Source organism: Arvicanthis niloticus, chromosome 15 (assembly GCF_011762505.2).
Source record: "Arvicanthis niloticus isolate mArvNil1 chromosome 15, mArvNil1.pat.X, whole genome shotgun sequence".
Classification (NCBI taxonomy): domain Eukaryota; kingdom Metazoa; phylum Chordata; class Mammalia; order Rodentia; family Muridae; genus Arvicanthis; species Arvicanthis niloticus.
The window spans coordinates 4,066,907-4,088,338 of NC_047672.1; the positions used below are offsets into that span (position 1 = coordinate 4,066,907).

The 21,432-nt window shown below is 49.6% G+C and overlaps 1 protein-coding gene and 1 long non-coding RNA gene across 4 annotated transcripts; one reads left to right on the forward strand and one right to left on the reverse strand.

Annotated features, from left to right (window-relative positions):
- Positions 1-113: 113 nt before the first annotated feature.
- On the reverse strand, positions 114-12,979 carry LOC143434498 (uncharacterized). Of its 3 annotated transcripts, none has more exons than XR_013103974.1 (3): positions 12,846-12,979; positions 5,092-5,421; positions 114-225 (listed from the first exon to the last, which is right to left on the reverse strand). It is a non-coding gene; the product is annotated as an uncharacterized LOC143434498 (long non-coding RNA). The 3 variants fall into 3 exon arrangements; XR_013103972.1 differs by lacking the exon at positions 114-225 and adding an exon at positions 255-345; XR_013103973.1 differs by lacking the exons at positions 114-225; positions 12,846-12,979 and adding exons at positions 255-345; positions 6,329-6,522.
- On the forward strand, positions 12,856-21,101 carry Insig1 (insulin induced gene 1). The gene is made up of 5 exons (XM_034519323.2): positions 12,856-13,306; positions 15,193-15,317; positions 16,174-16,340; positions 16,771-16,870; positions 19,237-21,101. The coding sequence occupies exons 1-5, from the start codon at positions 12,949-12,951 to the stop codon at positions 19,264-19,266; spliced, it is 780 nt and encodes a 259-aa protein (XP_034375214.1). The 5' UTR covers positions 12,856-12,948; the 3' UTR covers positions 19,267-21,101.
- The last annotated feature ends 331 nt before the right edge of the window (positions 21,102-21,432 follow it).

Sequence of the window (21,432 nt, forward strand, 5' to 3'; positions counted from 1 at the left end):
CATGGGTTCAGCAGCTGGATATTCTACTGAGGCCCACAGAACTAGACCCCATTTTTGAAAAGCCCACTTTTGTGGTGGCGGCGGGGGGTGGGGGGTGGGGGGGGAGGGTGTGGTATTTACAAAACATCTCCTCCCAGGGTAGATCCAGTTCAAGACAACTGCATGTGGCTGGAGTACCAGTTCAGACAGAAGTGATGATGCTTGACATTGCCAACTGGACAGGACCTAGAATCACAAAGAGACAAACTTCTGAGCTTGAGTACGAGGGAGCTTCTAGGCTGGGTTCGCTGAGGTGAGAAGCACCACCAATGTGGGCAATCCTGGTGCCCGGGCTGGGGACCTAGACTGAAAAAAAGGAGAAAGTATGCTGACTCTCTTGTTCTGCTTCCCCACGATGGGAGCCTCACACTCAGGCTGCCATGCCTCCCCTCCTGTGATGGACTACACCCTCAGGCCAAAATAAATCCTTCCTCCTATGAGTTGATTTTCATCACCGTAATAAGACAAGTGACCCTTGCAGGCCACACAGACCTTTGTATGGCACCTTTGACACCAGGCTTCTCTTTCTTCCATTAAAAGAACAGGTGACTAGGCAGAAAAGCAAGATCTGTCTCCACTCAGAGGTCCCTCCAGTCCGTTCCAGTCAGCTTTGGCATGTTCTCTCTAGAACATTCTATTTGTCTACAAGGGTGAGCTGGGAGGACTCAGCCTATCAGGGAAGCCGTCCACCCCTCACCACCCCCAAGCTATTCTGACCCAGAAGTAAAGTGCTGCCAACAGGTGAGCGGCAGGGGACTGGGGCTAAAAGGCTCATTGTTCCAGTGTAACTCATTTTGCCAGCAGTGCTGGGTGCCACCGAGGCGAGCAGACACCTGGCCAGCCCCCAGGTGCCCTGAGCCTATCTACTCTTGATTACAAGTGGGTGGGTTTGGTGCACCTTGTGATGTCTCGTGGCAGCCACACCCCCAGCCTCCTAAGGGGCCTCCCCTTTGCCCTCTGGTCAGAGAATAACCATGGCCTTGAGAAGGGGGCAGAGAGGCTAACTTCTTTTCATGCTTGAAACTTTTACACCCACTTCCTTATCTAAAAGCAGGAAATCAGCCTAGATTAAATTGTTATTCAGCAAAATTTAAGACATGGCAAAAAAAAAAAAAAAAAAAAAAAAAAAAAAAAAGTAAAGGAGACACTGGTGAGTATTCTGGCCTTGTTTATTAACACACTGCCTTGCTTTAAAACTGCTACCGGATACTGACAACCACAGAAAGGCTGAAGTGCAGCATGAGTGACTAGGATCTCTGAGGCTAGAGATGGACCAGGGCCCCCATATCCTAAGCAAGCCAAGCCTGCTAAGATGCGCCCCAGTCCTTCCTAGCCCAAAGCATTTGACATCTGCTCTGGTTAAAAAATAAATTAGATGGGGTGGGAGACATGGCTCCGTGGTTAAGGATACTTGCTGGTCTTGCAAAAGACCCAACACCAACATGGTGGCTCACCAACATTGTAAGTCCAACTTCAGATCAGATGCCATTGTCTGGCCTCCAAGGGCACCAGGCATGCATGTGGCAGCCCTCATGTAGATGAAATAGAATATTTCTAAGAAAGATTTAAATAATTACATTATATAAACTAATACGTTAGAGAGCACAGGGAGTCAGTGCTATTGAAAAGCGCAACAGGAGCCGTCTGTCTCTGTGCAGCTGATGGGGACGAAGACAGTCTCTCCTCAAACCTTGCACACAGCCGGGGCTCTGCTTAGAGACAAGGACTGACATAGATCAAAGCGTATCGTACAAGAAAGGGTTTCCTCTCCCTCATCTGACTGTGCAATTGGAGTCTTTTATCTGAAGTCAGTGCTGAAATCTGACTAAAGAAAAAGAAAGTAACAGAGGCAGTCAACCTTACTGGTACAGGACCCCTCACAGCCATGCTTCTGATTCTGGGTTGTCTGACATGGTTCATGAGCATCCAAAGATCGAAGGCACGGTGGGAAATCTGTGATACACACAACCTACAGAGCCAGCAAATATCTTCGAAGGATATTATACTATTGTTCCAGGAGAACTGAGTTGAAAGACAGAACACAAAGTAACATAGACCTGGGGAGGTGACCCACATCTGTAACCCCAGCATTCCAGAGGTTGAGATGGGAGAATTGATGTAAGCTTGAGACTAGCCTGAACTAAAGTGAGACCATATCTCAAAAAACAAGACGAATAATGACAATCGCCAACTCCTGATATTATTTTGGACACGACTTTGCATGAATAAACCAGGCATGAGGGAAACCACAGTAGACTTGCTACAAAACTGCTGGCCAGGACTATTCCCTGAGTTTAGGGCCAGAGGAGACGTCCAAGTTCTTGCTTGACTTTTGCCCATTTTCTGACTACTTACAATACCATGTGTCCTTCCTCTTTCTCCACTTCTCCTTTTCTTCCCCATCTTCCTTCTTTGTGAGACAGTGTCTCATGTAGCCTGGGCTGGCCTCCAACTCCATGTGTTTGAGTTTGGTCTCCTAATTCTCCTGCCTCTACTTCCCTAGTGCTGAGATCAAAGTTGTATGTCACTACACTTGGCTCAAGCCAAACTTTTTTTCCTTTAAAAATTTATTTTTATGTAAATGACTATTTGCCTATGTGTGTGTATGTATGTATATATGTATGCATACATGTATGTATGGTATGTATGTATGTACTGTGTGCAAGCCTGGTACCTGTGGAGGCAGAAAAGGGTCTCAGACTCCCTGGAATTGGAGTTAGGGGTAGCAATGTACTATCTGATCAAAGTGTCTGGAACTGGACCAGGTGCTCTTACCAGCTGAGCCAACTGTTAACTCCTCACTTCAGACTGTTAGTCACATGCTCTGTTAGGAACACTGACATGGCCAGGGTGGCTGGAACTCTTCAAATGGACAAGTGTTTCCTCTCTATGGAACTTAGAAAATAGAGTTTCCAGCCCAAAGCTGGAGTTGGTTTGCTTGGTGCTCCCATGTCCTGGAGGTTCCTCCCGAGATCCCCATCTTCTTTAAATGGAAGACGGTCTGGAGTGTACTAACTTGTATCCCTCATAAGGCGTGTTGGAGTCCTGTGCCGTGCGTGATGGCTCTGCTCTAAAGCGTTCACGTAAGCTCACCTGTTGAAGGCTTCATCCCTGATGCACTGCGTACAGAGGTGGAGCTTGACGGAAGCAAGCAGGTCAGTGTGACAGGCTTACAATTTGATGGACACTTAGGTGGTGGCACTTATTTGAAGAGGATGGGAGTTTAGGGGCTACATCTTGTTCCCAGCCCTTTCCCAACACCCCTTTCTGGATGTCATGAGGCTAGCAGCTTTACTTCTTACCATGACACAGGCACAAAGTGACCAGCTGACCGGGGCAGGCATCAACAAGCAAAACATCCGTTTCCTACTTGTGATCGACAGTGCTCATGGTCAACTCGGCTGGGTTTGTAATCACCCGGGAAACACGCCTTGACCCACTAGTTGCCCACAATTTCAAGCACACACATCTAACAGCATGCTCCTCACTCCTCCCTCACCCCTTCTGTTCCCAGCCCTGCCTACTCTTGCCCAGACTAATCACGCCTTTTAATAGCATCACTGTCAACCCAGAGTATAGCAGGCAGCCTCTTCCTATCTCCCGGAGGAGGCTCAGACCTACAGCTCCACAGTGACCCATCCTGTATCTTGCACAGTCTACATCTGCTCTCTCCATGGCTAACGTTCATCTCTAGCCCTCAGGGCTCCCTCTCCCGACCCTCCTTGTTTCTAGTCAAGTGGAAACACGTACCTGTGTCTCCCCCTAAGGCCATGCACCAGGACAGCCTAGTGACAACCAGACTCTCTAGGTCTGATGACTCAGTCCTGCGGGGTGTGATAGCTTACCAGCCCATGACCTTCATCTCGGGAGACAGAAGTGGGAGGCATGTGTCCACTCCCACATTCTGTACAGCTCCAGAGCAAGACCACCTCATGCTACCAGACTAGCTGCCCAGATACCTCCCCATCACCAGCTATGTAGACTCCAAGCTGTAGTCTTTCAGGCTGCAGTGAGCACAGGAGATGATCAATCTGCATCCCCCCTGTTAATAGCAGCAGCCCTCAGGGTACAAGATGCTTCTAGAAGAGAGCCAGATGTGCTGATGCTCAGCAAGCATGCAGCCTGGGTCCCTCTCCTCAATCAGACGCTGCCTCATATGCCGGGACCTACGAAGGCCACAGACCATCCAGGGCAAACAACCGCAGCCCAGGCCTGAACTGGTGCTGCCATGGACAAGGGAGACCACATGTCATACTTAAAATATCACCTGCCAATCTTGTGGTTCTTACTTACAGTCCACATAAGCCATGGTGGTTTCCCAAGGGATGGGAAGTGACTGTGCAACAGGAAGTCCGATGTTAATCTCAGGATTAACTACTTAAACAACGTGGAGCGTACACATGACCTTGAGTCCATGGCATTGATTGGGGTGCATGCTAGCTGTCTTAAGGAGACAGAAACAGAAAGGAGAGTATGGTTGCCTCTGTAAAAAAGGGGGAATGGAGGCGTCTGGAGTGCACCTGTCTGCCTGGCATGACTGTGACTGTGCACATGCCTGCTTACACCCTATAGGCCTGGATAGCATGTGACCACAGAAAGGATCCTAACTAAACTACCATCAACAGAAGCAGAGGAATAAGAACAGTTTGGGGATAGCATACCTCTCCCCATCCCCAACCAAAAGCCATGCTCCCTGGTGTGATGGCCAGGCTTCCTCCTGGCTTGTTTTTCCAGCTCTGTCTCCTTGCTCAGGAGTCCTTGGAGTCCCATACAGCAGAGGCTGCCTTCTGCCTGGCTTGGCTTTGCTGGCTCCTGTGTCCACATGCTGGCTGGATCCTCTTAAGGATCTGAGAGACCTCTCCCTTTTTCCCTTTTCCTCTCTCCCTCTTTTCTTATTTTTCCCCATGTCTAGGGATGAACTCAGGACCTTATACATACCAAGCTATGGCTCTGCTTCCACTCACTACATCCCATCTTTTTTTTCTTAAAAGTGAGTTGCCCAGGATGGCCTAGAACTTGTCATTATCCAGCTTTTGGAGTGGGATGACCTACCTGGGACACCACTCTGGCTGTGAATTTCCAGAGCTCTTGGCATATGCTTAAACAGGAGTCAGTGTGCTGAGATGCTGTCTTCAGGTCTGGTCTGGCAGATGTGCAGTTGGGTCCTGACACTCTCCTTGGAAAGCATGGCCTGGATGGCAAAGGGACTCCAGATGTGGTTATGCCAAAGCCTTGAGCTGAGATAAAGCTCCACCTCACCACCTCGGGAAGGCTCCAAGCTGTCTCCTATTTTGAAAACAGGCATTCCCAGCTGTGGACTTAGAGGACACACACACACTTGCTGCTGGGTCTTTTAGATGGTTCTGATGTAAACTTCAAGTCCTTGGAAATGACAAGAGAAGAAGAGACACAGTCAATAGTCAGAGGGACAAGAGGAAGACACCCTGAGCCAAGAAAAGCAGGCAGCCTCCAGGAGTCAACAAGGGCAGGAACAGGTTTTACTAGGGGGTACACAGCCCCTCCCGCACTCTAGACCCTGAGATGAGAAAACCATATTGCTATGAGCTGCTACGTTTCTGCCCATCTATCTCAGCATCTGTCTCAGCGGCTCCTGACATCTGGTCACCTCTGTGTTCCTAACTGAGCAATAGGAGGGAAGGAAAGGAGTGTGTGGGGAATAAAGGGAAGGGAGAGGAAGAGGCAGAGGAAGGAGAGGGGATGGAGAGGAAGTTAGACCTGGAGGTGTTGAGGGAAGGACGGTGCTATAGGGTAAGGAGGGGGCGGGAAAGCAAAGAAAACCCCACTGTGAGAGCGTCACATGCTCATGCAGAGCTGACTCTTCCTAGCTGGGCTCATGTGGGAGCTTGAGGTTAAGACAGACACCTCAGTCTTTCCTTGAGAGCCACAGGCTAGGGGACCAGCAGAAAGCAGAATGGTTCTGCAGCCTGTGCTGCAGACCCAGGCCTTTCTCTACACCTCCTTGCTGCTGCAGCCCTACCCCAACAGAGACTCGCTCCTGGCCTATCCTGAAGAGTATGAAGTTCATAGCCCCTCTGTGGCTGAAGGGATCTGGCCCCTCTTCTCCTCTAATATGGGTAGTCTCTAATTAGGGGAAGGTGACCTCATCCTAGCTGACTGTATCTGTAGGACTCTATTCAGCAGAGGACACTAAGTACTCAGCACCTATCTGCTACCCTCAGTCCCTAACTTTGTCCCTGCCACACTGTCAGCCTCTGGCTGTGAGCCTCTGTCAAGCACACTGGCCTTCACAAGCCTTAGTCAACCACACCTTGCCCTCCTGGGTAGCATGCAGGCCAGCAGCCCAGCCCCAGGTCATCAGGCTGTTTTGGACTTCTGCCCCATACGGGCAACATCTCCCCAGGGAGCGCTCATCTTCAACCCACCACACTTGGCTGGGCTCTTCACCAGCTGCCCACCTGGGACCAGAGGTATCAGGGAGTTTCGCTGGTTTCGCTGGGCTGCTTGCACCAGGCCCAGCTGTCAGAGGGCAGAGCAAAACAGCCTGGCCCACCTGTGCTAAAGTCCCATCAAACTGAAACTAAACTGTTATCTGACTTCCAAGAAATCAGGAGGCAACAGCCAAGTTCTCCAAACAGGCCCTTCCGTAAGTCCCTTGCCTTAATCCTTACACCAGCTAATCCTTGCAGATTGTGCCAGAGGAAATCATCAAGGTGTTAAAACAATCCAGAGTCCTCCGCTTCTGCTGGCCTCAGCCTGGCTGTTAAGTGCCCTCCTCTGTCCCAGGTCTGCTATCCCAGCACTTCTATTCCATGGGCTCAAGAGCTGCCTGCTTCTAGAACCAATGCAGGAGCAAGTAAAGCAGGAATCTAATTCCACATGGGTTCTTCCCAGGCTGGGGTCTCTTCCCAACTGCTCTCTGCGTCTTCCTCTGCCTTATATGGCTTGGGGCAGGACATGACCCCATCAATCACCAGGCCCCAATCCTACCTCCCTGGTTTCACTGTCCTGCTTTTCCCTGCCAGCAAAAACCCAGGAACCTGTCTGCTGACTTAGACAGTGGCATAGAGAGTCACCACACCTTGCGAGTAATACTGCCATCACAGATCTCAAGCCCTGGACCCCAAGAGATCAGCTCCTCGCCCAACCTTAAACCCACAGTGTGCCATCCCCCGGCATCAGCCCCTTGCTTCCTGTGCTGTCAATTCTTTTCTTTTTTAAGATTTATTTTATGTATGTGAGTACACTGTAGCTGTCTTCAGACACACCAAAAGAGGGCATCAGATTCCATTACAGATGGTTGTGAGCCACCATGTGGTTGCTGGGAATAGAACTCAGGACCTCTGGAAGAGCAGTCAGTGGTCTTAACTGCTGAGCCATCTCTCCAGCCCTGTGCTGTGATTTCTCCTGGAGAAGTATGAATGCATGTCCAATCATTCCTGGAAGGGCTGTGACTACAGACCAAAGAAACCGGTCCACTGCGTCTAGATTACAGAGCCAGTGGATCTGTTCAGGTTGATTATAGGAGTGTGGGTGACACGAAGCTGTCACCAGAGAGCCCACTCACTGCAGGCTGCAAAGATGGCTCAGTGGGTAAGGGTGTCTGCCCACCACCAAGCCTGATAATGTGAGGTCATTCCCTGGAATGCACATTGTAGAGAGAACCCACTCCCAAAAGTTGTCCAGTGACTTCCACAGGCATGCAGTGGAGTGCGCGCGCACACACACACCCCCACACCCCCACCCACCCACACACACACACACACACACACGGTAGTATTTTGTTTTTGATGCCCTACTCCACCATGGTTAAGGACCACAGAATCTGCATCCCTGGAGCTCCCTGCATGCTCTGCAGACATCTGTCTCCTCTCCCCAGCAACTGCTTATAGCTTAGATGATCATCTCCATGGAGGCTCCATGAATTCCTAAGCCTCTTGAGCTTTCTGAGGCGTCTGCCCCTACCCCTGCCTACACACACACACACACACACACACACACACACACACACGGCAGAGAGTTTTCCATTTTTAGGGCACAGCTACACAACACTCCTTCAACTGAGGAACCCCCCCCCAAAACCATCGACTTCCTGAGAAGAAACCTTGTCCCTTGAATCCTGTCTATCCCCCGGAGACTTAAGAGACCAGAGTCAACCTGCTCAAGCCCCACAGCTACTGGACTCTCTCTTCCCTCTCACTGCTTCACAACCAAGAAGGGTCTGTACTGTGACAACCCTGTAACTTTCCCTCCCAGCTGCCCAGTACCTCCTGGGGATCCTCATAATGTGCCAATGGGGCTGCAGAATAGTGTGGGGTTTCCTGTGAGACCTTGTAATTCCACTCTTGTTATTCCATCCAAGGGAAGTGTAAATGCACACACAGAGCTATGCACACGTCTTGACTGTGCACACACAGAGCTATGCACACGTCTTGACTGCAACATTATTCATAATCACCACAAAGCAGACAACTCAGATGTTCATCTGCCAGTGAAGGGACAGACTAAATACAGTAGACTACACAATGGAACACTAGTCAGCCATGAAAAGGAACAAAGCACTCCTGTGCGCGGATAAATCTTGAAAGCATTATTGCTAAAAGAGCCATCAGAGACCACACAGTGAATGATTCTGTTACATGAATGCTCAAAACAGGAAGCTCACAGACGCAGACAGCAGCTTCACGGAGGTCTGGGGCGGGGAAAGGGTGAAGGGGTAGCAGTAATCCTGAGGAAGGCTATACACCTCCTGAATACATAACCACTTGGCTGGAGGCCTTCAGTGAGAGAACTGTACAGTACGTAAATGGAGCTTCAGCTCTGAAGAAGTTCCTGGTCACCTGATAACAGGTTCTACCATTATCAAGTGTGCTTCCAGAATGCAGTACCGGGACTAGCAAGATGGCTCAGTGGGTGAAAGCTGGAATTCAATACCTGGGACCCACATGGAAGGAGAGAAGCAACCCCTACAAGTTATCCTCCAACCACACACAACAAATAAATAAATAAATGCTTAGAAACTAGAAGCAGGGTGACTAGAGATGGTTAGGAAAATCTGCTGCTCTCCCAGAGCACCCAGGTTTGGTTCCCAGCACCCACATGGTGGCATATAACCACCTGTAACTCCAGCTTCAGGAGATCTATGTCTTCCTCTGATCTCCTACATGCATGTGGTATACACACATATATTCACACACACATTAAAATTTATAAGCCTTCAAGAAGTAAAAACTAAAAGAAAAAAAAAACCCATGTCCGCTTCCGCGTAGAAACATATTTAGAAATACATACTTTTGATTTCTTAACAGCAGCTTTTGCTCAGCAGAGGGATGAGAGATGGCATGTGTGTGTGTCCAGGGGTGTTCGTGTGCATGTGTGTGTGTCCAGGGGTGTTCGTGTGCATGTGTGTGTGTCCAGGGGTGTTTGTGTGCATGTGTGTGTGTTCAGGGGTGTTTGTGTGCATGTGTGTGTGTCCAGTGGTGTTCGTGTGCACGTGTGTCCAGGGGTGTTTGTGTGCATGTGTGTGTGTGTCCAGGGGTGTTCATGTGCACATGTGTGTGTGTCCAGGGGTGTTTGTGTGCATGTGTGTGTGTCCAGGGGTGTTTGTGTGCATGTGTGTGTGTCCAGGGGTGTTTGTGTGCATGTGTGTGTGTTCAGGGGTGTTTGTGTGCATGTGTGTGTGTCCAGTGGTGTTCGTGTGCACGTGTGTCCAGGGGTGTTTGTGTGCATGTGTGTGTGTGTCCAGGGGTGTTCATGTGCACATGTGTGTGTCCAGGGGTGTTTGTGTGCATGTGTGTGTGTCCAGGGGTGTTTGTGTGCATGTGTGTGTGTCCAGGGGTGTTTGTGTGCATGTGTGTGTGTCCAGGGGTGTTCATGTGCACGTGTGTGTGTGTCCAGGGGTGTTCGTGTGCATGTGTGTGTGCAGGGGTGTTTGTGTGCATGTGTGTGTGTGCAGGGGTGTTCGTGTGCATGTGTGTGTGTCCAGGGGTGTTTGTGTGCATGTGTGTGTGTCCAGTGGTGTTCGTGTGCACGTGTGTCCAGGGGTGTTTGTGTGCATGTGTGTGTGTGTCCAGGGGTGTTCATGTGCACATGTGTGTGTGTCCAGGGGTGTTTGTGTGCATGTGTGTGTGTCCAGGGGTGTTTGTGTGCATGTGTGTGTGTCCAGGGGTGTTTGTGTGCATGTGTGTGTGTCCAGGGGTGTTCATGTGCACGTGTGTGTGTGTCCAGGGGTGTTCGTGTGCATGTGTGTGTGCAGGGGTGTTTGTGTGCATGTGTGTGTGTGCAGGGGTGTTCGTGTGCATGTGTGTGTGTCCAGGGGTGTTCGTGTGCACGTGTGTGTGTCCAGGGGTGTTTGTGTGCATGTGTGTGTGTATCCAGGGGTGTTTGTGTGCATGTGTGTGTGTCCAGGGGTGTTCGTGTGCATGTGTGTGTGTATCCAGGGGTGTTCGCGTGCATGTGTGTGTGCAGGGGTGTTTGAGCGCACGTGTGGAGGGCAGAGGTAGATATCAGAAGTCTTCCTCCATTGTTCTGCACCTTCTTATGAGACAAGGTCTCTCTGAACTCAGAGCTTACTTTTGGGCTGTACCATCCAAAACCATGCTCCAAGAGTCCTCTCTGTCTCCCTAGTACTGGGACAGACATGTCCTGCTGCATACGTGGCTCTCTATGTGGGTTCTTGGAGATCAAACTGTTCCTTATTCTATTTTCTGAACAGTCTACAGTGAACAAGGGGGTGAGGCTACATTAAAATAGCCAATCTGTTTCCTTATCTAATCCATTTTAAGAGTAGAAGTCACAAATGATTATTGATATTATCCCAGAAAGAATGACAGGGATACAGATAAAAGGCAAGGGGTGGCTCATCATGGCTGTGGGCTCCCAGGTGAGTCCTCAGTAGACGGAAACACCTGCAATCGGCAAAGCTTCGATGACTAACATGAAGCGGGTACAGGAAGGGTCTGGGAGCTCCACCTCACAAGCATCTCCCTAGCAACTCCACTCATCCTCGGGGCCAGAGAAGGTACTCCTGACCTTCTATTTCCAGTGCGCATAGAAAAGCTAGGGGCCTTGGAATACTTGGGTATCATTTTTGATCGGCAGGCTGCATCTCCAAGTGCCTCAGTTCCACTCTTCTCCACTGTCACCCTACGCAACCTTCATTCACTGAAAGCGAGGGCAAACTGTTCATGAGCCCGTAGCAGCCCCATGGGACCCCAGAGAACCAGACCACAGGGTAGGTACATCCTTCATGGTCCACAAGGCACCTTGGTCTGTGTACCACAACAGCCACCATGGTTTAGGACCACAGCTTCCTTTTCCCGTACACATAAGATGGCCAAGCAGCGGCAGAAGTTAGACTGCATTAATACTGGCTTGGGTAAGCAGAAACGACAACCAAGTTAGTAACAGAGCAATTGTCTGAAGACATCACACGCCCCCCACTTCCCCCCACACCCCACAACCTCCCTCCCCGAAAGCATCACAGAAATATACAAAGTATTATTAGAACCTCTAAGCCTGCCGATAAGAACTATAACAACAACAAAAATCCATGGGAGAGTCTGTAAAGGCAAACAAAATGGCTTGCGGAAAAAGGGACTGGATTATATTTTAGTTCTCACAAGACAGATGCTCGGTGCTGGGGCGTGGGTGCAGGGTCTGAGCTACATGTCCCATCATGCCAGCTTCCTGCAAGTGACTGGCATGTCTGTTCCTTAGGGCCAAGTTTCCTGTGAGTGGCGTGTCTGTTCCTTAGGGGCAAAGTTTGCGTGTGTTTACACAGGTGTCGCTTTCTCAACATCTGTCTATAGTACTTGCAGCTGATGATGGGTGGTAGAGGCAGCACCTGCTACATCCCACAGCAGACTCACTGCCTTTAATAACTTCCTATCAGCTGGAGCTGGGCAGCCCCTCCTGCTCTTTTTGCTGTCAAAAAGCCTCCCATGTTGCTGTAATACAGCATACAATATTGATGTTCCTTCACCGTGTGTTTGTGCCCGCGCAACCTTACAGGCTTGAACTGGCCAGAGTGTGGAAAATGGCCAAGACTCAAATTGCAACATTCCTTGAAGTCAAAACTGCTTCAAGCCCTACCAAACAACGCATATAGAACCGCCAACGTGGCTAAGAGAGAAGTGGACAGCTTGTGAGGGAAAGACAGCCAGGTCCCCACACCAGTGACACGCTGGGAAAGTGACAGCCCCCATGAACTCTGAGAAACAGACTGCTTCGGAGGGTGACTTTGTGTTACACTTTTGGCACAGAGCCACACTCCTTACCTAAGGTCATACACCTGGGTGCCTTGTCACAGGCCAGCTCAACACCCTATGGCTTTAGCCCGTGGGGTCTTGGCTAGGGGGCGCCCTGGACTGAGCTGTGAACCTGCAGACCACCTGCCACTAGCAGCCGGCACAAGGGATCCCAGGTCTTTTGAGCACTCTGGAGGGCCTGCGCTCCGGGTGTGCGCCAGGACCCAAAAGGAAAGGACCTTCGCGGACCGCATTATCTCAGACGCCGAGGTCGGGCAGCGGATTGCACGGCAGGGCCCGGTAAGGCAACGTCGGACCACCCGATTCCCGGGGTGCCCGCCCAGGTGACTGCCCGTATAGCGCGCGCTCGAGCGCGTGCCGGGCACCAGCCCCACCCCCCCGGTGGCGTGTGCATACGTCATATGGGTCGCCCTCCTCCCATTGGCTCCCGCGGCCTCACCAGACCCCGAGCGGACTGGCGCGCGGACAAGGCGGGGCCGCTGGGAGGCACGCCCCCCGGCAGGGCGCGCGGTCGGTGGATAGGCTGGGTGAGGCCACGTGGACCCGGCGGCAACCCACCTTATAAGCGGAACCCGCGCGGCGCCGCGGCCGCTCCTGGGCCGTCCGGGCGCGCTACGCGTGTTGTCGTGGCGTGCACCTCCCACGGTGTGCCTGGCCGCCCATGCCCAGGCTGCACGACCACATCTGGAGCTACCCAAGTGCGGGCTCTGCAAGGCCGTACAGCCTCCCGCGAGGCATGATTGCGGCGGCTCGCTGTCCGCAGGGCCCCGGAGCCCCCGAGCCCGAGCCAGCGCCCCGGGGCCAGCGAGCGGGAACCGCAGGATGCCCCGCGCGCCCGGGCAGCTGGCACCACGACCTGGTGCAGCGAAGCCTCGTGCTCTTCTCATTTGGCGTGGTCTTGGCCCTGGTGCTCAACCTGCTGCAGATCCAGCGGAATGTCACGCTCTTCCCCGACGAGGTGATAGCCACCATCTTCTCCTCAGCCTGGTGGGTGCCCCCGTGCTGTGGCACGGCAGCCGGTGAGTGCCCTTTTTTGTTCTTGGGGGTGGGGGGAGATGAAGGGACATGTCAGCTGTTAAAGTCACCCTCGGTACTAGAAAGGGAGAACGGAGAGGGTAGGGAACCCCAGACGCTGTTGAGCGACAGACGGAAGTTGGAGGGACTAGTGATGGAGATGGGGCCAGGAGATAATTGGCAGTTTAAGTGGAGGAGTAGCAGATGTCTCCCAGAGCCAGAAGCCGGGATTGGCCGCCTGGAGAACTGGTGAGGGCAGCACTACGCGGCCATTGGCTGCCTGAGCAAACGTGCTACCTCGCTGGATAACTGAAAACAAACCATCACGTGCGCTCAAGAGGCAGTTGCCAGGGGACAGACTTATCCGTTCTGCCTTCTGCAGATAGTGAGTGCTTTGTGGCTAGCAGCCAAGCCTTCTGGAACTCCGTGCCCAGTAGACTTGGGACAGGAAGAAAAGAGGAGTGCTTTGGGCCTAAACACACCTATGGTGTCACCTCAGCCCCAACGAAACTTGTGACAGTGCCACAGGCTTCTTTTTCCTTTCCTTGATCATTTTGCTGGCTTTGCCAAAACTGTTGAGTAATTACAGCCCAACAGATCCCTCCGTACCTTACAATGTGCAGCACTGACAAACATTTGTCAAGTGTTTCTACCCCCTCAGCCCTGCTTGTCTTTGTCCTGTGTAGGTAGGTGGACAGTATATGCTCTGGTACAGCTTTTCTCCAGTCTGGTGAGACACACCTGTACCTGGAGCCACACAGGACAGCAGGAGCAGTGCCTCTCTGCTTGGAAGCCGGCTTTTATTGACTGCCTGCCTATGCTTTATATGCTGGGCTTGTGTTCTATGTTGTAGCTGAGTCATGGGTTAAATGCAGGATGCAGGACACTTGCTGTTGATTCCCAAGGCTGTTCTCAGGCTCACCGGCAGCATTATGGGGGTCAGCCTCATGACAGTTGTGTGCTTCTGCCAGGAAGGTGGAAGTAGCCACTGGGAGGAAGTAGCTTTGTTCTCAAAGCACTCTCCGGCTTTATGGCTGTACCAGTTGAACATTCTTGGTTGTTTTGGACTGGGGGTGACCTCATACATGCTAGGCAAATTGTCTGCTTCCAAACTATTATCCCCAGGTTTTAATAGTTCCTTGGGGAATAAGATGGGGATTTGAATTCTCTTTTTCATACATATGGAACATAATGGTTTGGTTCTTTGAATTTGAAAGTTTATCTTCATCATGAAGCATCCTGTTTTGTGATGGATGTTTGAAGGAATCTCAGGAATATATGAAACAGTTTCTCCTTATCTGAATGTGAGGCTGAACCGGCACCCGTCTCACCACTGAGAGGGTGAATGCCTACGTTCATACCAGACAAGGTGGAATGGCAGCCTGACTCTGAGGTCTCGAACTTAGCTGCAACTCCCATGTACCTTGTATCCATGGGACCTCACCCACTGTAATGCAGACGGTCCCTTCCTTCCTGTGTTTTAGTCTCTTGGTCTCTTTTGGAATGCCCAACTTGCTGCTATCCAAATGTTTAGGAGTCCGACCTATGTTTGTGACAGTTTCTAACTCTGAGAACCACAGAACCTACTTACATAATCCTCATTTCACACATGAGGAAACAAACTTGAGGAGGCTTGTCCACCCAAGGGCAGCCTGGGACTGACAACAGAGCTCTCCTTCTTGGGGCCCTGCCCTCCTCACAGTGTGATACTTGTCCACAGTGTGGGGTGGCCTTCCCACAGCCTTTTCTTACAGGGTGTATGCACAGTAGTACTTTGTGCTACAGGTGACAAACAGCCTAGGAAAATAAGTGGTTTGGATTCTAATAATGACCACACAAGGACTGATTTTCACCAGTGTATGCTAATCCTGTTCTGTTTCCCTTTAAATAGCTGTTGTCGGCTTACTGTATCCCTGTATTGACAGTCACCTGGGAGAACCACACAAGTTCAAGAGAGAGTGGGCCAGCGTCATGCGCTGTATTGCGGTGTTCGTTGGCATCAACCACGCCAGTGCCGTATCCTCAGTTGGTATCTGTGTTCAGAGGATCATCTGGGTTGTGACGGGGCATTTGTTGCTGTGACCAAATGTTGCTGCTTGTCACCTCATTCCTGTACTTCGAGTCTGGCTTAGCTTTTTTAGCAGGAATTCTGGGGTTCAGTTCCTAGGGCCTTTGGGCTAACAGCATTGGCCGAAGTTTACTCTCTGCTTCTCAGTTCCTGTGACTCAGTGGACTCTCCTCTCTTGCCTTCTATTCCACTGATGTGTTCTACGATAGTGAGAGCCCTATTCCTGTTCTCTGTCACAGAAGTCCAAGGCTGGTCAGGAGGTCCTGGGCTTCTGCTGTCCATAGCTAACTACGTGTTTCATGCAGTACGCTGCGGTTTTGTGCATTTTCTATGAAAATGGTCAATTTGATGGTTAACTCTTCAAATGCTAAGTTTCTAGGCCAACTTGGAGTAAAAGGTTTTGTCGCGTTGTATACCCACTCTGGGGGCCCTTTCCTGCCAGCCAGCTCTGAGAGTGCTGGTTGACAGGCACTGAATTAACTCACCTACTGCCTAGGTGACACACACACACCATGGTAGTGTCTGCTTGTTTCCACTCAATGAAAAATCAGGGAGGGCTGAAGAGAGAGTGTCTTAGCAAAGTCTCCCAGCTGTCAGGAAGTCCACTGTTGGAAGCCAGTGCTCTGACTGGTCCTGCCTCAGGTCTCAGGTCTCAGGTCTCAGGATTGATCATGCACCTTCACTAGAAGTGGTCAGTTACTATATAATGATATGCCCTAAAAGTAATTCTGGGGTTTAGTTTTTTGGGTTTTTTTTTTTTTTATATGATAATATAAACTGTTTCCTTAACTTTTGGATCACTAGAAATTAGATTTTGCCAATAATGTCCAGCTGTCCTTGACTTTAGCAGCCCTGTCTTTGGGCTTGTGGTGGACGTTTGATCGGTCCCGGAGCGGCCTTGGACTTGGGATCACCATCGCCTTCCTAGCTACGCTGATCACTCAGTTTCTTGTGTATAATGGTGTCTACCAGTAAGTGTGCATGTAGAATATTACTTTGCTTTCACAATAACACCTGTTAAATGTAAATGTTTTTATGACATGAAAATCTTGAAACGCTTTTTCTCATTGCATATTGAAAACTTACCACCCAGCTGGGTGGGGTGGGAGTGGTGCATGCCTTTCATTCCAGTACTCAGGCAGAGGTAGTAGGATCTCTGAGTTCAAGGCTAGCCTGGTCTACAGATCGAGTTCCAGGACAGTCAGGACTACATAAGGGGGGGGAAAGCAAAACAAAACAAAAAACCAATTCACTATCAATGAGAGGAAAGTCTGGTGACCATAAAACATGACACATTTGATAACTTCAGCCCACAAATTTATTTTTCTCCCACACCCACATTATGGGAATTCTGGACCATGAGCTGTCTGGGTCATAATGGCTGTTTTATTTTTCCCCTAGGTACACGTCTCCCGACTTCCTCTATATCCGTTCTTGGCTTCCGTGTATATTTTTCTCAGGAGGTGTCACGGTGGGAAACATAGGACGACAGTTAGCTATGGTGAGTGCAGCGATTGCTGGCCCTGGGCTCTTGGCACACACATTGTTGGTGCTGGCTGGGTCCTCCCTGAGTTACGATATATAGATATGTAAACATTTATTCAGGCTAGAAAGCAGCAACCAGAATTTGAGAATGCCTACATGCATTGCTCTGTGTCCCGTGGCTTCTCTGAGTTCATGTAGCCACTAGGCAGCCACATTTGTCAGGAGTTCCCAAGCATCTGTTAGCAATATGGACGCAGATGATACTAGGGTAGTGTTCCAACCCTACTTTGTCTGGACAAACCAGGCAACATCACACCCAGGTGGTTACCAGTGGAAGGAAAGGGCTCCTGGTGCCTTGTGTTTTGAGATTTGTTCATAGTCTGGCAGAGAATTCCTTGGGCTTTTGGACTAAGTTGTCCCCAAGCAGGTTGACTAGTTTCTTTCAGAAAGGAACTGTGACTCTGGGGTAGCTAGTGGAGGCCAAGGCTCTCTGGTCTTTTAGGAAGTCAGTGTGCTTGGGGAGAAGCAGACACAGAAGCGTGCAGTCTATAGACCTAGAGATGACTGACAGGAAGTGGGCTGAGCAAGCTTGAAGGCTGTCATTCTAGGAACCCTGGCTCACCTCCTACTGTTGGTCGGGCCTGTATGTTCCTGCTTGCAGTTCTCTTGAGCCTGGTTACTCACAAGGGCTGCCAAGCCAGGGACTGCTTATAGCATTGGAGCAGATCTTCTGGGTGGTAGCTTTGTTTCCTCTGTGTGCCCTTCCTTCTGTGTGTCTGAAAATACAGCAGGCTTGTCATCAGCCTGTGCGCTTAGAGAAAAGTAATGCCATCGTGTATAGGATGTGCGGGTGTTTGCTGTTTGTGTTTAAAAACCTTTCTCAGAAAAGTAAAGTTTCAGATTGCAAATAGCAGCCAATTGTATGTCAGCTTCTTGTCACCTCACTTCACAGGGACACTAACTATAGAGCTTACACCCTGTTTTTAGATTCAGTGTGCCTCTCCTGCTGTCTGTTGACACAGTTGAGTCACTGAGACACATCTGCAGGTTACTGACTTGTCCATGCGTCGTACTGGCCATGAACACCGTCACTAATGGAGCCCTCAAGCTGTTATCATGAAGCCCTCGTTATTAACGTGTGTTAAATATGGAGCTTGATGCTTGCTCCAGTGTGTGCATTTGAACCATTATCCTAATTAGTATATTAGCTGACCCTTTAACATAAAGCGTGTGCCTGTCATTTGTCCTGCAAATGCAGATGACAGCAGTTGTATACAGATCTGTGTCCCTAGCCCTAGTGGGCAGCCAGGCGCTTATGCTCCAGTGAGTCTCAGCCCATTGGTGGCTTCTTGGGTCTTTGCCCTCTTACACTAATAAAGACCTAGTTTTAGTCTCCTAAAGGCTGTAAATTTTAAAATTGTGTTTTGTTTGTAGAATCAGTAAATAGTATAATTTGGTGGCTTCATTTTTTTTTTCCAAGTAACTTGTCAAGAGTCTGACCTAGGTTAGATATGGTACATGCCTTTAATCCAGAATTTGAGAGACAGAAATATGGATCTCTTTGAGTTCAAGGCCAGCCTGGACTATACTCAAAATCAGGAAGAAACAAAAATACCTAAACTACTGTAAGTTTGCTTAGAGACTTCCTTATGTCAGCTTTTGGGGAAGCCCTTTTCTAGAAGGCATGTGACACTCCTCGATGGCTTGACTCAGATCCTATTTCTATCTATCTATCACTTATGCTTACAGGATCTTATAATGTCATTCTCTAAGGATGGCTGCTGAGTGTGGGAGACCTGAACAGAATAGGAGGTCTCGGCCCCCGAAGGAGGTGTGAATTGAGGTTTCTCTCCCCTCGTTGGTAGCTTGTGGTTGTTCTGTCCAATCATCTCTCTACCCGTGAGACAACATCCTCTACGTGGTCAGTTCTGCAGGCCCAGCAGAGACCATGATTCCCCGGCTTGACCTGCAGGGCAAGAGTAGCAGAGGCCTCAGGTCTGACAGGCGGCTCCAGCAGAAGCCACCTACCTTTTCTACAAGTAAATCACATTTAAAATAGTGCCCTAATTGCACTGAGTCAGCTCTCGGGTACACCTGTCCGACCTTGGTGTGGGTGGCAGTGCTTTCGTAGTGCTATTTCCTGTGGCTAGAAGCTTAGTCACATACGTGTCATTGTCTGACACAACAGGCTTCATGGAAAGGCATTAGCAGCACCACTGTCTCTGAGGTAGGGATTGTCGTAACTCCGTAGGGGAAGAGCTAGGCCTGCATGCTAGGCAGCCTGAAGGGCCGTAGTGGAGCTCACCCTGAGCCTGTCATCCCCAGGCAATTGTTTAGGCTCCAACAGTCAAGCACTGAGTTTTCTTTTTATTTTCCACACAGGGTGTTCCGGAAAAGCCTCACAGTGACTGAGCTTTAGCACATGGTTCAGAGCGGAAGCAGGATGCGGAGACACTGGACCTGGGTGTGATGAAGATGATCTTTTTCTCAATGTTCCATTTAGACTGGGCTGACGATAAATGACTCCTAAAGATGCGTTCACTTAGTCTAGACCAGCATGTGGAGGCAAGGACCACTTACCTAAGTCTCACCTTGCTCCCCCACCCTCACAGCCGTCTGCACTGGGACACTCCATCCCAGGCTGTATGTGGGAGGCGGGGAGGGGCCAGTTTCTCGAGTATTAGAGTTCACTCATCATTCAAAGCAAAATGCCATATTTCAAAGCCTTGAATCAAAATGAATCACCAACGAGCAGTTTTGTGTCCGTGCCCAAAGGAGCGAGGTTGATGGTGCTTAACAGAGATGAAGTGTGTGTAGTAATATTTATCCAGAATTAAAATATAGGGTTGTATAAAGAGATGGTGAGGGCAGCAATGAACTGAAGGGAGATCACGCTCCCAGTGGGACCCAGTGCAGCCGTCTCCAGGTCACTCAGGCTAGTGCTCACGTTGGTTCCATCCATGTAGGGTCTGTGCTTTTTACTGCCAGGAGGTTTGTAGACAATCTTAGTGAAAGCCGAGGGCAGCACAGTCAGGATTCTGCATTGTGATGCTGGACTTTTCACCTCAGTTTAAAGTGAAGTTTTATCCAAGATCTGGACCATCTAAGAGTGAGTAGCTGTTTGCTGTTTCCGTCATAATGAGCCGAAGTTGTGTCTCTGTCACTCCAGAGTGGAGAGGACTTTTCCACAGCCCTATGGAGCTTGCAATCTGTGATTGCCTCGTAAAAGGTTGAGTGCGCGCGTACTTTACGCGGTGTCCTGTGTGCGTTGGACAGCGTAGAACACATGGGACCTAACTTGCAAGTATTGGGTCTTCGACTTCAAGTGCAATGTGTATGAAAACCAATCTGAGCCTTGTATTCTCTTAAATATTTATTTTTTATTTTTTATTTTTTTTTTTTTACTGCGCGAGCTGTTCCAGAGAAGGGTTCTTGGGTCATTTCAGAGCTGCGTGGAGGCGCACTCAGCAATACTGTGTCAGCCGTGACGTGACGCGCCCCCATCACACCCCCCATTGCGCCCTAGTCCTCTGACATACTCCAGGCTTGTGAGTTCAGTGATTTTTTTTTTTTTTCTTACAAACTTACCTTTTTTTTGGTATTCCAAAATGTGTTTGTATTAAATTATATGGAACTGACTTGGTGAAACAGTAGTCGGTCCTTGGGCAGGGCAGAAGCTCTGTGCCTGTGGACATCTGGGTTTGGGTTCACTCTCGCAGGGCTCCTCCTAGGGGGTTTGCTTATTTTGTTTTGAGGGAAATGTCTGGAGTAAACCTTTGTTTTCTGAAAGTACTTTGCCTAAAAGAAAATGGGTTCTTCTAGACTTTGGAATGGTCCTTAAAGTTTCCTGGAAATAAAAACAAATGATTGGTACTTTGAAGACATTCTTCAGCCAAGACTTACTTCAGTGTCTTGCAAAAACCACAAGTGACAAGAAGAAAAACGGGTGATCTTGGTCATGCACTTGATTGTATACATGAGTATTTTTTTCTCTAAAATTGGAAATAAATCTGTTGGAAATAATGTAGCCACACAAAAAAAAAGTGACTCTGAAGGATACTTTTGCCAATAGTTACAGCAGTTACACTGAACCAAAGTGACTGAGTCTATACAAACGGTAATTGGTACCAAGCACACTCACTGTCCTGATCTGAACGCCCAGCGAAGTTCACGACTGTGCTAGGTTTGCAGCATTGTTCTTTTCATCTTTTGCATTCTTTTTTACTTTTATTAAAGGTTCAAAACCAGCTGTTGTATTCCTGAGGCTTTCTTTCGGAGCAGACTGGCACTTCTGCACAGGGTATTGGGTTTATGGGGAAAGGGGTTTTTCAGGATGATGGAATCTTGACATAACGTTTGGGAAGTGAAATTTGAGGGGGTTTCCTATGTGGCAGGAGCTAAATGGAGTCCAGCAAAACTTGCCACTGGCCCTCCCCTACTGGTGTGCAGAATGAGGCAGCAAGTGTAAGATGCTCACCTGGTCTTGCAAGCTACCGGCATCAGGGTTTAGGGTGGAGTGATGGGTGACTATATGCAGAAAAGCCTCTTGTGCTTGTTTTCCTTGTGTGCTGAAAAGCT

Coding starts and splice junctions, on each gene's coding strand:
- Insig1 (XM_034519323.2), top strand. CDS start 12,949: ATGCCCAGGCTGCACGACCACATCTGGAGCTACCCAAGTGCGGGCTCT. Junction 13,307..15,192: donor GTGCTGTGGCACGGCAGCCG/GTGAGTGCCCTT, acceptor CCCTTTAAATAG/CTGTTGTCGGCTTACTGTAT. Junction 16,341..16,770: donor GTGTATAATGGTGTCTACCA/GTAAGTGTGCAT, acceptor TTTTTCCCCTAG/GTACACGTCTCCCGACTTCC.